Raw genomic sequence first — 18519 nt, 5'->3', positions numbered from 1 at the left:
TGATTTTTATTTGGTTATTTGTATCATCCTATTTTCTTGCAACAAGGTTTCTGAAATAAGACATAATTATATTAACTATGCGGTGTTAAAGTAGTTATCTTATAGATCCCAACAAACTCCCTATCGACGCAACTGGTCTCTCTTCTTTTGAAGTCCATGCCATTCCGTCAGTGTTTGCTTTTTAATTTGATTAATCTTCTTACTCGATATATTAGATTTGAACATCGACAAACTACTTTTGCCTTTAAGTGAACGTTTTTCAGATGCCACCATAACTCATTTTACCGTGACGTAATAACTATGTCACAGATTACCACGAATGTGTTTTTCCTGTCGTAGTTACCGTCTCCTTTCCTAGTTCATTATTTGGCTTTGGCTATGCTGTGTCTGTCGTTCGGAAGATGAATTTGGAGTGCATTCTTGATAGCCTCTATATAATAACATATTTAATGTTTTAGTCAATGGTATTTATAGTACTATGTATCTATGTGTTTTGACAATGTAACTGAACTATAAACAACTGCCATTCAAGTGGGAGGTTAAGCTAGCTATAAAACCAGGTTTGAACCTCCATTTCTTCTGAAAATGCCTGTACCAAGTCAGGAGTATGACATTTGTTTTCCATATGTTCTGTTGGTTCCTTAAGTCCAACGTTTGATTTTGTCAGCTTTTATGGACTTCCCCTCTTTTTAAATTTCCCTTGGAGTTATTTTTGTTCTACTTTTTTCTACTGACATGCATATATTGAGAAGAAAAGTATAATTAAATGTCAAAGTTCGTATGTTTGATTAACATTGTATGGTTGTTTTATTTTAGCAGACGAGTATTACTTTGATGATCAATGCGTAAAATGTCACCGTGTTTCATACATCAATTTATTAACATTCCAATCCAATCCAGTATAACGACAAAATCCATTTATATTGAAAGCAGTTTTACAACCAAGTTATGCACCATGATTGACATATTAATACTTAAATTACTTCATCGACATATGCTGGTATTATTTCTTACAAAAGTCTATTGATTAGTAAATTATTCAATAACATTATTAATGTTCTCTTAGAAACAAATGCACTGATACGAGTTTGTTCTGCCATGTAATTGTGTTAATCCGTCCACATGTCTATTTTTCAACGGTAAACAAAACAGTAATTGTTCTGATTTTTTAATTGTACTTTACAATATTTATTACAATATCTCATTAAAAGAAGAAAACAATTGTTCATTTTACTATACAAATATACAGTTTATACAAAATCAATAGAGAGAAAAATGTTTATCACAGACGGGAATCACTTCGAGCTACGATCTCTCTCAATAATGGAACAGCATTACCAGTTGGTGGTGGAATGACCGACTGTCTCCGCTGTAAGATCATATAAGAAAAAGTATATAACATATGTTTATGACTGTAGAAGTTGTATTAGCAATTAGCAAACATATTTTCTTTCCAAAGAAATACAAAAAACTACTTCAATTTGCGTATGTATCTGATTTGTCTAAATGTTATTAATTCATATTTTATTTTATTCATTTAATTTGTTTTAATATTTTTAAGTAAGAAAATATAAGCGTCAATAGTTGTAAACCTTATATAGCACATTAAACATATGTCAGTGAAACATACGATGAAATGTTTATGTTACTTTATGAATAATGTTATTGTATAGCTTACTGTAAAAAACGAGAAGAAATATATCAAGGGGATATTCAAAACTCATTAGTCGACGAAACACAAAAAACGACGAAAAGAAGAAAAGAACAAAGGTACGAATGTTCCTCATGGTTGAAGGTCGTACGATTACTTGTACTTGATTACATCCGTATCCTTTGGCCTTTGATGGATATTTATCTCATTTACAAGCATAACCACATCTTTACTATTTTTATAATCTTATTTAGAATCTGGTTTGTTTTGAAATATTGTAGTTGCATAGCCTTCAATAGGGACAAGTTATCACGGGAAGGTGTGTTTATGTCATTATGTTTTACTTACAGGACTGTATCATATATACTATCAACAACAAACACTTTTTGTTATTGTCTTTGTTAGATTTATTTGTATGATTGTTTGTTTTTTTATTTAATTTTTATAATTTTGAATATCTATGGTGTATTTTTACACTATGTTGAATGCTGTATCCCAGTTGTAGTCACGTTAAACAATTATGTCTGTTTGGGTTGCTCACCCAATTTTGTTAATAAAACGGAACTATCAACAACTGTCATAGATGGGATGTTAAGCTAGCTATAAAACCTGGTTTAATCCACCATTTTCTTCTAAAAATGACTATATTAGGAATATGACAGTTGTTTTCCATTCGGTCAATTGGATGGTATAGTCGAGATTTTGTCAGGTTTTATGGACTTCACCCTTACCTTGGAGTTCGGTATTTTTGTTAATCCTTATTTTACAGTGAATCTGTAAAGAGATTACTTTGCTTGTGGATTCTGTTAATCAACATTTAAGTATATATCTCCCACTTGATACAATATTCCAGAGCTTTCATTTTCTATCATGATTTCCCTGATAGAGGACTGCTGCTTACAAGGAAGCTATTGAAGAGTTCCAAGAGGTGAAATTGAAATCATCCCTTCAAACATTTTACGGACGCTATCACGAGTTGTTGACCGTTATGGAATATTTGTTTCACAGATGATAACGGATATGTTCCAACAATCGTAATCACAATCCCTTACTCTTATCCCCGAATGTGACCTACCGAATTAGACTTATCGCCGGTTGTGTACTTACATGAGCAACACGACGGATCCCCCTTTAGAAGCCCATAAGATCACTTCTATGTTTTGGTAGGGTTCGTGTTGCTTAGTCTTTAGTTTTATATGTTTTATATGTTGTGTTTTGTGTACTGTTGTTTGTCTTTTCGTAGTTTTTCGTTTTTTTTTGCCATGGCATTGTCAGTTATTTTTCGAACTATGAGTTTGAATATCACTTTGGTATCTGTCGCCTCTCTTTTACGAAGTTACGAATAGATAATTCTTATATATGATTTCTATATCTACAAATACTTAAATCGGATTGTCGATTAGAATTTTTCACTTGGCTTACACTTCGATAGACCACGTGTTGCCAAAACTACCTTTGTATCCTTTGTAAAGATTATGTCGATTTCACTGTGATCTATTTATGTGTGATACACATGCATGAGATCCTAGGTTTTCGAGCAAACTGAGTAAAAAAAAACAGAATTCTATTTCATAACAAAAAGAAATAATGCGTTAGAGCTTGGAAAATGTATAACATTAAAATAAAGTGGAATTCCGCTAAATTTCATGAATGGTCTTGGCACATGCACGTCATGGCAAAACTTATGACGTCATACGAATTTAAACTCATCAGCTGAAGGTTATTTCGTTACTTGTATTCTTTAAATTCGGATAATATCTCATTAAAATTGAGTTACATATTTGTAGGTGTTATTTCATTTTAGATACTTTTGCATTAATCGAACATTTATAGTTTTAGCATATCAATATAGCTGCCACCTTCTTTGCTACGACATATCAACTGTGCATTTGACTAAATAGTAGGCAATATACAAACAAACTGTTAAAAAAAATGCAAATGATTAATAAGGATTCAACACTTTTTTCTAGAGATTATTGATGATTGCTATGTAAAATTGGTTGCTGAATCACACACTTTACATAAAAGACCTATGGACTTTTATTCAGTTTGTGAGTTATTCATCACAGTTTACACATCAATGACCTCTTGAAAAAATGTGTTAAATCCTATTATAATGACCGAAAACCTAAATCAAATTGATTCATCGTGAAATGTATTCTTATTTTTTTCTTTTATTTAAAAAAAATGAAATCAGCCCTCTTTTATTTTAAAAATAAATAATATATTTCCTTAAAATAATATCGAGAGATATATTCTCTTTCTTTCTTGTGTCGTCGAGTTACTGTCATCTTGTTTTGTTCATATTCTCAAACACATAGAAAAGGGTGAGTTGTGATAATATGTAAACTACAGACATTTTGATACAACTATTTTCTTGTTTTTTTCTTCTTCATTGTAAATGTTTTTTCCTCAGTCGACCTAAAACAAACGGCCCGACATATTCGTAACATCAAACTACACCTCTAAAACTGAGGCTAGGTAAAAAAAAAAGAATGAATAGGAAATGAAAGTCAAGAGAAACTTGACGGTTTGAATATTCAAGCAGGAACTTCTTAGCCTTAAGGAGTAACTGTGTTTATCCATTGTCTATATAAAAAAGAAGATGTGGTATGATTGCAAATGAGACAACTCTCCACAAGAGACCAAATGACACAGAAATTAACAACTATAGGTCACCGTACGGCCTTCAACAATGAGCAAAGCCCATACCGCACAGTCAGCTATAAAAGGCCCCGAAATGACAATGTAAAACAATTCAAACGAGAAAACTAACGACCTAATTTATGTACAAAAAATGAACGAATAACAAATATGTAACATTTAAACAAACGACAACCACTGAATTACAGGCTCCTGACTTGGAACAGGCACATACATACAGAATGTGGCGGGGTTAAACATGTTAGCGGGATCCCAACCCTCCCCCTAACCTGGGACAGTGGTGTAACAGAACAACATAAGAACGAACTATAAAAATCAGTTGAAAGAGGCTGAAACAGTTACTGACAGCTAGTTCAAAGCCACTAACAACTAATAAAAAAAATGATGCATCTAAGACTAAATTATCAATCCGTACACATCCAACATCCAATGGATTTAGTGTAAAGACGTCATAAACAGTCAGAGAAAAACATGACCTTGTGCAATGCCAAGATACAGGTATCGACATGTTTATACATGAACTGTTTCATTAAAACTGTATGATGTTTCAATATGATTTGTTACATTAATAGAATATAATTATTTTTGTTCATGAAAATCAAAGATAAATTGATATAAATAACTATGCTAAAAAAACATTATATGTAAAACTAATATCTAGTCTATATCTACAATGTTCATGCAAAAATATACTCGAACTGAGCTTCCATGCACATTCTGTTTGCTATGTCACATATACTTATAGCAGTATTATATAAATAACTACACAGAACAAACACTGGGTACAAGTGCTTTATTATGATTTGAAATTGAAGTGCAAGGGGAACATGGACATATTTTTTGAAGCATTTTGCTACATATATGTAATTGCTTGATACCTATCAACCATCGTGTTTACAAATTGCATGGATGAAATCTTCTGTTAGCAAAACCAAAAACAAATGATCTTTCAAAAAGACAATCATTAGATAAGAAATACATTTATTATTAACTGAAACATTGCAAATGGAAAATACAATGGTTGATTATGATTATTTTAGCAATGATAGTTTGACATCTAAACATGAACTGATTACATCTTTCTAATATTGACGTCTAAACAGTCACTATTGGTACCTGGTTAACATTGGGAACTTCTGTTATAGATGTAAATATGGAAAACGATCGGCTACCACGCCTAAAACTTGTTGAATGGACCATTCTATTTTGGAGAAATTGTCCCCAGTGTTTGCGTAGAGTCATTTGTACCTAAAGTTACAACAAACTTGTAAAAAATTTAATTGACTATATCATAGAAGTATTGGTTATCGTTTCCTTATATTCCATTTTATGACCAATTTTATTTCAAAATGTCTATAATGTACTACAATCCCCTAAAAAAGTTCAGTTCAATATAATGGGTACCCTTTTGGGCATTTATTGATTTTGTACATACTTTGTAATTTAGCCAAAAAAAAAAAGGAAAATAAAATCGTTCTACATTCAATTAACCAGATGAAGGTCATTGAATAGAAAATATTTCAAATGAGCCAAATATGATTTAGGCCACATATTCCTTAGGGTAGACACCTTAGCGTTTCGGAGGTTTTTAATGTTTTATGAAATTAAATTTACAGAAAATGACAACATGATATATTCAAACCGATACAGAAGTGCTTACTACTTGACCTGTGATGATTGGAATCGAAACAGTGGTCGTAAAATCTCATCGAAGATACCAGTCTCATTATGAAATATACCAGACGCGCGTTAAGAGAAGATAAAACTACTCTTACTGGAAGACTGGAGTATAGCACATAAAATGGAATATAAGTCAAAAACCAATTACAGCTGGATTTCTCAAGCTACATTATCATATAGACATAAAAAAAACCAATCTATATCTATTTAATATGTACATAATAAGTGAAAATATTTATTTCCAAATAATGTAACGCGAGTTAGAGCATTACATAGCATACTTTCTACTAAACAATCATTCTCTCTTTCATTTCATTTTCAAAAGATATAACACGCACTCATTCTACTGCCAATTTCAACTGACCATTTCTCAAATTTGTTAAAACATCATAAATTTTAGGTCATGTTAAGCATTACTATTTGGAAATATATATTTTTGTCTGAACTCCGAACTATGTGAGTTATACCTGCGATTGTTTCTTTGGTGGTGGGTACATGTAAATTCTGATTGAAGTATGAGATGCATCCCACCTTGTAGGACGTTTAAAGCACAAATGACGCCTTATTGTATCTTGAACCTAGAATTATAGACTCATATTGTAAGAACGATAACTCTTAGTATTAAATTCTTATGCACTAGATATGGCATATTTGGGATATACTTTGAAGGGTACATTCGTGATTCCCTATTCTTCAATAATATTGAAAAATAATTGCCAACTTCATGCAGATACTAAAATATAATGCAAAGACACTTTAATGGGTTTTCAATTTAAAGAAAAAGTCCATAACTAAGAATAAAGTAAATCCAATTACATTTTTGAATTGTATATTACATTGCTTTGTTTTCTTCCATTCCTTACTGCAAAAAGTAAAATCAATTCGTTTGAAATGGTATCATTAAAATAAATTTTATCACAACCTATGCTAATTTTTCAGGTTTTTTCGGTAATGACCTTAATCCTAAAATGAATAACAATCCCACGAGGCCATATGAGGTAGTTCTAAATGTCTACTACCCATCATTCAATGTATCTTTTACTCTTATATAGCAACTTACTGATTGTTTGCAGTCTTTGACCGATCTTTAGAAGACAGAATCGTCGCCTGATCTGTAAATTTACCGATTTTGTCCTATTGTAAATTGACACGTTTTGAATGTCGCATTGCGGGGGATGTATGCATAGCATGAGACATTTACCCTATTGACACACCTGGTTTCACTATTTTTGAGCTGATGCGATTTCCTCATGTGTTTTTTATGTTGATTTGTAAGTTTTGAGAGGATTTATGAGATTTAAAAAAACATAAGAAACTACTGTTGCTTCTAGTTTATTGATTTTTTATTGTTGGTATCATGGTTGATCTCAAATTGTTTTGATTCATGCTTAGTGTAATTTAGACATGCTAGAAACAAAGCTTAGTATTGACCTATTTAATTGCCTTTAAAGAGAAATTCAACTTGATGAAGGTATATAACTTCATTTATATGTGCCCTAAACATTTATGCAAAACTTCGTATTTTACATTTATGAAATAAAGAGATAATTTTACCATTGTTATTGGTCATAGGATTGCGATGCAACAGTACGTACGGAAGTATCGTATGTTATTTATAAATCTAATTAACAATTAAACTTTGCTGCGTGAATACCGAATAATCGCGTAATTGTATTACTCACACTATTACAGTTAACGTTTGTAAACCGATACTTGTACATGTACGTATTTACTTGTAAAAAATATCTAACTTATTACATTTGGGTGATAATTATAGTTACTCACCTCCCCATTCAGGAAACAGTAAAGTAATGAAATAAAGAAGCCTTGGAATGACACAAGGAAATATGTAGTAAACGACCAGATACCAAACGCAGTGACTCCAGACGGTGGATCTGTCATTACAACAAAGTTTGTTATGCCTAATAACGGTAGAAGAATGATTGCTGCTTTAACTGCTTTCCTTTAAGAATAAAAGTAAACAATTTGAAAAAAAAAATCTAAGTGAAGAGTTAAAGCACCAAAGTGCGACATTTTATTTTAAATGTGATAGCAATATTTGTTGCTCATAAATATTTTCCATTACAGTCATTAATAATAAAGTTGCTGTTTACATAATTGTTACAAAAACACAAGAAACTACATGTATATAAGCTGGTTTGATAACCCTTGTCTGTTTAGGGATAAGTTTTGTTTTGCTCAGTCTTTGGGTTTCTATTTAGTGGTTTGAGAACATGTTTGTATTTTCGTTATAGCCGTGGTATTGACCGGTTTTCTTCGATTTTTGATTTTTATTGTCCCTCTGGTGTCTTCTGCTTTTTTATCTGCTTTTTCCTTTTTTCGAGGCTTTAAGAAAGCTGCACCTAAGTACAATTGTAGGTTGTCGATTTCCACAAACCAAAAGATTAGGAAAATCAATTTTTTTCTCTTATCTTTTGTATTTAGCTAGTTTACGAAATGCATTTAAGTTTTATTGCTTCAATCATAATGATATTAATAAACTTAGATACAGTATAAGGAAATGTGTTAACTTACCGTACTTTTGTAACATGTGGTTCATTTGTTTGACTCTTTTGCAACTTTGTTATTAATACTCTGATAATGTTCAACAAAAACAATAAATTCACCTACAAATAAAGGGAAACCATGTAAATTTAGGAAAATTACCAAATCATTTTATACAAGTTTTATGATAAATGACTGCCAACTTGATAATTCTAATATGTAAAGGAAAGAAACTTTATATGCGGTTTTGTGCGCTATGTTTATTTTTGCATGAATCCATATTTTCAGATGAAATAAAATGTCATAGTTGTAAATATTTCTAGTTGCAGTATACTGTTGAGAAACATCTGTAAAAAAAAACTTGAACATAACTAGTGACTTTCCTTATCAGTATTGAATCATTTCGTTAAAAGTGTGATAGTCTTATCGCGATTCTGAATACTAGTAAATTAATATCAGAAAATACACAATTGGAATTAAAACTAAGGAAAGTGAATAAGTCCCCTTTCAATGAGATATGATATTACACCTGCTTCTATTTGTTATCATAAATCATAAAGTGTTATGGAAAAAAATGTACCTAAACATGTCATTTTTCCCCCCTTTTGTCTGTATTGCTTTATTTATTTCATACAAATTCAGGACGCAAATAAAGAATTGAAATAAAAATTACTGTACAACCAAATGTGCCTATAAGGCCTTGCATTTGACTGCCAGTAGGAGATAGATGCATTTTTAGATATATGGAACTTTGCGTTAGTGAGATTCAAACTAAGTGCATTTTTATACTGTCCGAAATCAGACCTGCCTTCGACGTTTATTGACACATTCCCAACACAGCAAAACAGTGTCTAGCCTTAAGGACATGTCAGCACAGGTAGCGTTTTATCAGTTCAACTAACTCTCGCTTAATCATATATAGAGCGAGTATATTTAGTATGTTAAAGTAAAGCAGAAATTACAAGAAATGATATATTAAACTGAATTAACGAAAATTTAACATAATAGATTCTACTTATTACAATTGTTATAATACTTTTTAAAACAAAGCTACTATTTTAATGCAAAACCAATATAAGTTGTGATGTAGTTTTATAGTAGCCAAATTATGTATATTAGCGCATGAATGTCTTTCCAGTATTAATAAATCGGACTGAAGAGTAACAAATCAATCTCTCATTCATCAAATCGGTATTTAAAATCATTACCGTGCACTTTCATTATTCATTTCCAGCATGCATTGATAAATTCAAACAAGATATGATTAATGTTTACCAATTTGCATGTTTTATTATATAATGGTTGGCATTCAATGATGAATGGCTAGCTTAGGTTGCTGTTAAATTCAGTTATTCTCCTAAGTAATACAACCTTTACATTATGACCATTATACAATGTAATAACATTATAAAAACATAACCAATTTTACTTCACCAATTGCGCATTTCGACAAATATTATATCTTAAGTAATGCTCACTGTCAAAATATTTGGATATCATTTTCTTGACAAAATCCATAACAATCATAAAATAAATGAGATCAGGCTGGCAGAATACAAAAATATGATATAAAAACCTATTAATTTAAAATTTCGGGAAAAAAAAGACAAGGGAATACGCCATATCAAATGGTATAGGTTTTAATAGGGCATTTTTGCTCAAAGAAATACAGATCGTAATTGCGTATAAAATAAATGTTTTCGACCAATCTGTTGTCTTGTATAAGGTTTATAATCCTCTTGTTTTAGTTCAAAAATTGTGTCTTACCTTATTTAAGTATATCAAAATCATCAAAAATTCATTCAAAAGGTACTCTACAAACGGTGCACTTGAAAATCAGGGAATATGCGATAAGCAAGTAACACAATATAATTATTAAGCCCGCCGTAACGCAGTGCTTTTGAAATATCAATGTCGTTCGTTTTCACGATAACAATTGTATCCGAAACTGCCTCCTAACCGATTTAAATAGTTTACGTTTTTTGTTTTTTAGAATTACTTCACGCCTAATATATCTTTGCACCTTTTATCCCTTTTAATCAACGGAATAATTTTGCGGATAAACTTTGGGTCACTGTCATAAGTGCTCTCTAAATTACAATTGTACCGGTCTCGGATCAATAGTAACTACTCGTGCTTCGATCAGACCAGATCCACCCATGTTTATGGGAGAGAAATAGTTATCGACACCGTGAAATACCGTCTATACTCAAATGATTCCCAAGATCTCTATAAAAATTGCACAAAAAACAAATAACTCAGAACCCGGTAGTAATTTTTACCTGCGACGCTTAAGGCGAAGGCAGGTCTAGTACGCTCGGCTCTGTCCGTCCGTCCATCTGTTCAAAACACCTTGCGTAAAAAACTTTCCTCAAAGTTTTCCTGGCCGCGTCTAGAGAAAGGAATAATTTTATATTTGGTCTGCAGCTAAATAATTTGTGAGTTGCAGCGCGTATGCTATTTGTACATCTGTCGTGCAGCCACTTCCTGTTGCCGATAGTTAATTTTATAAGTCTTATTGTTCAGGGAAAGTTTTCGTCAAAGTTCGATGCAGGTCTAGACCCGGTATTAGTTTTGTTCAATATAAGAAGATATAGATAGTAAAATTCCAACTTTTTGAATACTCCTATTTTGCATTTAAGAAGAGTCTGACGAATATTTTAAATTATAAATGCGATACAAAGATTTTCATTGGTAACAATGTTGTGTTTTTTTTTATATTGCGTTTATAATGCCACCAAGAATAAATAGTTCTTAAGCACCCAACCTCTGTATTCCTTCTTTTTCTTCTTTTAAAAATATGGAAACTATATGTCTTAGCATAAACATTAAATATTGTCAAAATGCTCCTTAGTTGATCGTCCTTTCTTTACACTAAGTCTTGTTGAAATTATTTTCTAATTGTCCAAACCTAGCCAACGACAATACGATTTTTTTTAATGTCTCATGTAAATTTATTAAATGCTGATTTTCCATTTTACCATACTCCTTACATTTACAGCATGTTGAATCTGGATAACACCATGTACAATAATTAATGTGTACATATTACTTCATATATTTTTTAAAAATTCTGTTGTTCAACTATAGAAAAACATCATATGAGCTAGAATTTGTTTTGAAACAACGGTTTATATTTACACTTTGAGACGACCAAAGATGTAAATGCTACCTGAAAGTGTAATTGTAATCCTAACCGTTAGGTGTATGACAGTTTCCGCAAATGTTTATTTGTCAATAATGATACGTGTGCATACTATTGTTTTATTATAGGATGATGTTGAAATCTATGTCATCAGGTAAAAACAAATAAAAGTAACTACATATTTAATATAATTGGTATTATAACAGATGTTCCTTAGAAGTTTTAGAGAGAATGCAATTTATATCTGCCTGCAGAAACATGCTGGTAATAATGGAGGCTTGATTTTAACTTTTGTTATAAAAAAAAAACAATTAAAGCAAAACATTACTTTTAGCTTAATAGACTTACAGCGATGACTGCAACTCTCGGAGTTTCTATGATCCAATAAAATGGTGTGAACGTGTATGAAAACCAGCATCTAGAAAATAACAATTCAGTTTTCATTACTATGAGTAACAGACAAACAGTGCTAATTAATTTAATAAAGATAAGCATGTACATGTATCACTTATTACAATGCAGAAATTATGAAAGCAAGTCATTTCTGCAATGTTTTACAACATATTCGTATGCTTAAATTATCTTTTAAAAACATTGATACATAGGTCTGAACGGTCATTCTGGTTCTAACTTTAACTTCCAAACTGAAGAATGCATGCATTTATTTACAAGAGACATTAAAAAAATCTTGAATCTTTTTACACATATACGATAACTTACTCTAATGTTTATGGAAAATGTTGCGAAAACATGGGAATTTTCTTTAATTTTTCCTTTCGTGTATTCCAGTCCCACAATTTTATTCTTTAAAACTGATGTTTTCCTATGTCTATAATAAGATGAATACCAAGAGTTGCCTCCTGTACACCATGGATTAAATAAACTATTCCAGGTCTCAAAATTAATTGGAAGTAAATTTCAGTAATCTCCCATTTAGAACAGTTTGTGTGGTGGTCCAATTTTTTTTGGTCACCTATATTTTTATAAGATAACAGCAAATCAACCGACAATGAATGTAAATTGCAGTCAATTACGGATTTTCAAAACTGTTTATGTCAATACATTGACTAAAATTACAAAAATATTAAAATAGATGACAAGGCTATAAAACAGAATACTTTAAATTTTAGACAATATGCGATTCATCAAAGTATTTAAAGAATTCATCTTTGAATATACTTTTGTGTATGTCATAAAAGTTTTCAATGGATAGAAACACATTTAAATTCAATTTCTCCGTTCTGATAAGATAGGATGAAACGAGGGACTGACAAAACAAAATAAAGAATATTAGGTGAAAAAAATAAATAAAACAGAGAATTTATTGAACATACGTTGCTACCTTTTTCGATATCGAATACCTACTTGTTGCAACAAAAGTATTTATCATTTCAACATCAACAGCCAAGTTCTGTTGAAAACAAACTAAGAGGGCTGATTTTTAATCACTATTGTGACAAATTATAAATATCATGTATATACATCGTGTTACTTGTATAGTTACAAACAACACTTGTTGACCATATCTGTTGACTGAATTCGACACTACGTAACTTTTCTGTCAACATCAATAATTGGTTTACCGATACGATATGTCTGTGTATTGTGTTCAATTCCATTTATTTCATCGCAGGAGACACATACCATGTCGACGCACCGAGCTATTCTTTTTGGATTTAGAATGAATTTCATAACAGTAACAATGTAATAATAGCCTTTAAACTGGGTGCACTCTTTTAATGATTTTAGTATAAAAGGTATTGTGCACATATTTAATTCATGAATAGATACTAAAACACAAATTAAAAAATTATTAAGTACAATTCTAAATTAAATCGCTGTGATCCGTCCATTCGTTTTTCAAATCAGCAGAACAGCTGCATTTAACAGGTCGGGCACATTTCCTTATACGGACATGTATTATTTAGCATACTTATGCCCCCGTCAATGCATGTATTAGTGTTTGTTTACAAATAAAGGATTTTTTTTTATTCTGGCGATTGACCAATCCACTGAATGATTTGCAATGCATGATGGACTACTTGTCTATAACTGACACGCTACTTAATTTTTCACTTATTGCCAGAGAAGAATTTTTCTTTATTTTTTTCTCTCTTATTACTTGGTGATATCACCTCTAAACATACTCATTCTTTCAAATGAAACTTTGTGCTGTGAGTATATAAATATATTCAAAACAAATTCATATAAACGTTCATGCAAAAAAAAAAATTATGAATGGACATGTGTAATATAGTAATTATGTATATCCCCATTGAGAGGCCCCTGACATACTGTAATTGCGCGAAGTCTTTGTTGTCGACAGCCAGTGACCTACACGATATAATTTAAATATCAGGTGTCGATATCCACACTGTTATGAAATTCATTCTATTGCGTTTCCCTCAATATGTGTTTGTTACCTTAACTTGTTTTCTAAATCGATTTATGAGATTTGAACACCTATAAAATACTGTTGCTTAAATTAAAACAAGGCTTATGATTGTCTTTCTGATATTGTTTTACATCTAACTAAACTCATCATAGGTACCAGGATTAAAATTTTGTATTTGCGCCAGACGCGCGTTTCGTCTACAAAAGACTCATCAGTGACGCTCGAATCAAAAAAAGTTAAAAGATCCAAGTAATATACGAAGTTGAAGAGCATTGAGGACCACAAATTCCTAAAAGTTTTGCCAAATACAGCTAAGGTAATCTATTCCTGAGGTAGAAAAGCCTTGGTATTTCAAAAAATTCAAAGTTTTGTAAACAGTTAATTTATAATTATGACCATATCAATGATAATTCATGTCAACACAGAAGTGCTGAGTACTGGGCTGGTGACCCCCCTTTTTTTTATATTAATTTTGTATTTACATTGTGTCATAGATCAAATTTATTCGTTCAGTGTATGTTTACTTGTTTTTGTTAATATGTCTTTTGATTAGGTTAAGCCATTTCAATTGATATTTTGTAGTGTGTCTTTCTATGTTGTGATGTTACACTATTGTTTCAGGTAAAGGTTGGCGCCTATTAAAACGTTTAAACCCGCTGCATTTATTTGCACTTGTCCTAAGTCAGGAACCTGATGTTCAGTGGTTGTTGTTTGTTGTGGTTCATAAGTGTTTCTCGTTTCTCGTTTTTTATATAGATTAGACCGTTGGTTTTCCTGTTTGAATGGTTTTACATTAGTCATTTTGGGCCCTTTATAGCTTGCTGTTCGGTGTGGTGAGGCAAGGCTCCGTATTGAAGGCCGTACTTTGACCTATAATGGTTTACTTTTACAAATTGTGACTTGGATGGAGAGTTGTCTCATTGGCACTCATAACACATCTTCTTATATCTACTTACAAGAATATACAGAGTAAAAGCTCATCCAAGATACTGTAAGCAGTACATACCGGTAATAGTGAATAAAGAACATAATAACTTTAAAAACTTACTTTACTTTATGTTTATGCACCATTGTAATGACCCATGCAACTGTTACGGGAATAGGGGAACCTGTAATTAAAAAAATATAGGAACAACTGATATTGAGACTGATGAAAAAGATAGGTTCAAAGATATATATGTTAATTTCTAAAAATTGAAAACGGATTAAAACATACACTCACACATTTCATATAACGGTCGTGCTGCTCTTCGGATAATAAGTGAGCGATAGAGTTATGCGGCTGCAAATCAGGTTTTAAAAAGGATAACGATTTGTGTGATTTCTGTACATATTGTATTCACCATCAAAGATATTTTAAATTTGTAAGGGATTTTTTTTAGATGTCATTGAATCTAACATATATCGAACCCATTTGTCTTTTATGACCACTGATAAAATTCTACTGTGGAGATCCCGAATGCACAGATAACTGTGTGTTCGTTTTGCGCCAAATAAAATCAGTTTTACATAACTCTTACATGCAACAAACTTTCGGAAATATGCTATTTTCCAAGAAACAGAAAAAAGTATTGCAATTTCAGACAGAAATACTTTATAGGAACTGAACAGACTGAATCTTTCGATTAGCCCGTCACAAATCTGTTTGTAATCAGTTATGTCGCCACAATCCTAATAAGTTCTGAAAAGATGTCAACCTTTGTTATAACTATTAATCAATATGTAATGAATGTTTGTAAGACATTGTTCATTTTGGTGTCTACTAGTCTGTGTACATTTGTAGCACCTGACCTTTCATATAGAGTGAGACTAAATAGCAGAGGACGTGAGATTTCTATCAACTACATATCTATACATGTATAAAACACTCTAAATATGTCGAAATTTTGTATGATTATATAATTTATCTTACCTCCTATAGATTTATAGAGATATGATTGGTTAAAGGACTACACGTGGTGACTATGCATATTTGATATAGGGTGTCATAAAAAATATAGGGTTAGCAACCATACATGGTTAGTTACCTATGGGGTTAGTAAGGAGTTACTTCCCTTTCAAAACAAAAATGATGCCACAACCCTTCATAAAAACAACACGGTGTTGAGGAAGAACCTGAAAGGATTCAACAGACGAAGAAATTGATGATGAAAGGTTGAAATAATTTCATAAAACATAATTAAAGCTAACAAGTTGTTATTGTTTGCATAACGGGGTTACTTCCCTTTCAAAACAAAACTTGAAAAAGAAATCTGAAAGGATTCAACAGACGAAGAAATTGATGATGAAAGGTTGAAATAATTTTATAAAACATAATTAAAGCTAACAAGTTGTTATTGTTTGCATAACGGGGTTACTTCCCTTTCAAAACAAAAAAAAAGAAATCTGAAAGGATTCAACAGACGAAGTAATAATAATACATGTAATGAACGATTGAAATTAATCCATAAAACAAATTTAAAGCTTTAAAGTTGCTATTGTTGGCATTTGTTTTCTGTATAGACAAATGGAAGTAGGATCTTAATACTAAGTATTGAAGACTTGATCACTTTGATAGGCTGCTAGTCAAAATACCACCTGTGAAGATAGTCGGTAAGGTAAATTCGTTACACGGTGTGCTAGTGACCTAATACGATATATATGGGGTCAGTAAATTCCATATGGAGTGAGAGCTCTAATAATACAAGACACCTCAAATACCACAAATACAGAAGAGAATATTAAACAACAGTCATGCACACATATTAACAATAGAAGACAGAATTCGCAGATACTGTGATCTATAATTTTACATGTATAGGTTAGAACTTGTACTACAAAACTAAAGCATTTGCATTTTAAAAATTCTTTTATTAATATTTAATCTATGGAATGCTTATTATATTTGCTAAAGGAAGAAAAGGGAATGCAAAAATATGATACAAAGATATTACATCAACCAAACGAGAACTATGTAGTAAACAAAATAACAAAAAGACATGTACAGGACGATAACATATGGTATAGTCTAAAACACTAGACAGGTGGGTTTGCAATATGTAAAGCTTGTAAGGACTTCAACGTATATATGAATTTAAAAACAAATAAAACAAACAAGGCCGTTCGTTTTCTCAATTGGTTTGTTTCATATTTTTCTTGTCGGGGCCTTTTATAGCCGACTATACGGTATGGGTTTTTCTCATTGTTGAAGGCCGTACGATTGTCTATACCGGTAATTGCTTTCCACTTCATTTGAACTTTGGTGAATAGTTGTCTCATTGGCAATCATACCACATCGCCTTATTTTATAAGGACCTGGTATCACGTTAAATTATCAAAATTACAGGCAAAAGCATAATGATTTGACACAGAACAACTGCTGACTTGAGACAGGTTCATGATTATATGTAGGGGTAATATTCCTTTCTTTTATCTTAAAAATTAATGGACAGATATTTTTCTCGGCATTGCATAAGACTGTGTATTCCTATACTGTATATTACATCACTGTATGAAATGCGCGCATTCTTTGATATCGTTTACATATTTGCTTATATAATTATATTGTTGATTAAATGTGTTTGTCATCTATAGTACCGTTATTTTAAAGTTAAAGTGTTACCGTGTTCTGATTTTTATTATATTTTCTTATGTGTTCCTTTTGTTAGTCCACTGATCGGTATTAATAAAGGGGAGGGTTGAGATCTGTAAAAAAAAATGTAACCAGTCACGGACCGCATCAGCAGTTGGCTTATGTCATGTGTTCATGTTTTTTGTTATGGGATTAAGATAAATTAGTATTGATGGAAGATCTTTTAGAGTTTAAGTTTGTGGAATTTTTGACAACTTTAACAACTTAGGGCGATTTATAGCTTGACATATTACATAGACACTTGGCTATTGTCAAAAACTGTATGTTGACCTCATGATCTGACTCCTTGTCCGGTTTGGCTTTACTTTTGGTTCGTTTTTGGTGTTATCCACCTTTTAACGATGGTATACAATTTTGGGTAATCCGATATGTTTGCCTCGAGTATAACTGAAGAGACAAGCATTGCTGACAAGCACATCTGGTGCAGTAAAATTGGTATTGTTAATGTTTAAACTAGATTTCTGTTAATTTTTTGTGCCACAGGATAGCTGTCATACTGTCGTATACCCCACTTCTTCTTTTATTCATAATTGTATTTCAAGCATAAAGTCAGTGTACTAAATGTCAGCTGAGGCGACAGAAACATATACATGTATGTTAACATACAAACATGGGGTGAAAACAGCATTAAACACAGAAATGCCAAATAATGCAGAATAATATGCGTCATATAGCTTAATGTACGATAGGAATTTTGCTCATTGTTAAAGGCCTTAAAGTGACCTAAATTTACATCTACGTCATGTTTTGCTCTGAAATAAGATATGATAGACAGACGTGTTTTTTATGTGTGTTAAAATTTCTTCTAATTATTTAAACAAAGGGTCAATTTCTAACAGTCGTGCATT

The 18519-nt window shown here is 31.6% G+C and overlaps 1 protein-coding gene across 1 annotated transcript in view; it reads right to left on the bottom strand.

The window, feature by feature from the left end:
• Positions 1-1229: 1229 nt before the first annotated feature.
• LOC127728817 (PDF receptor-like) overlaps positions 1230-18519 on the bottom strand; it is a 33358-nt gene continuing 16068 nt past the window's right edge. Inside the window, exons 6-11 of the mRNA XM_052236426.1 lie at positions 15089-15149; positions 11994-12063; positions 8531-8622; positions 7781-7958; positions 5432-5563; positions 1230-1369 (exon numbers count right to left, since the gene is read on the bottom strand). Coding sequence (XP_052092386.1) covers positions 1283-1369; positions 5432-5563; positions 7781-7958; positions 8531-8622; positions 11994-12063; positions 15089-15149 — 620 coding nt within the window. The 3' untranslated portion in view covers positions 1230-1282. The remainder of the gene's footprint in view (positions 1370-5431; positions 5564-7780; positions 7959-8530; positions 8623-11993; positions 12064-15088; positions 15150-18519) is intronic.

The sequence above is a fragment of the Mytilus californianus genome, unplaced genomic scaffold (genome assembly GCF_021869535.1).
Source record: "Mytilus californianus isolate M0D057914Y unplaced genomic scaffold, xbMytCali1.0.p SCAF_2, whole genome shotgun sequence".
Lineage (NCBI taxonomy): Eukaryota > Metazoa > Mollusca > Bivalvia > Mytilida > Mytilidae > Mytilus > Mytilus californianus.
Note: the sequence above shows the minus strand (reverse complement) of the source record. Positions and strands in the feature narration are given on the sequence as shown.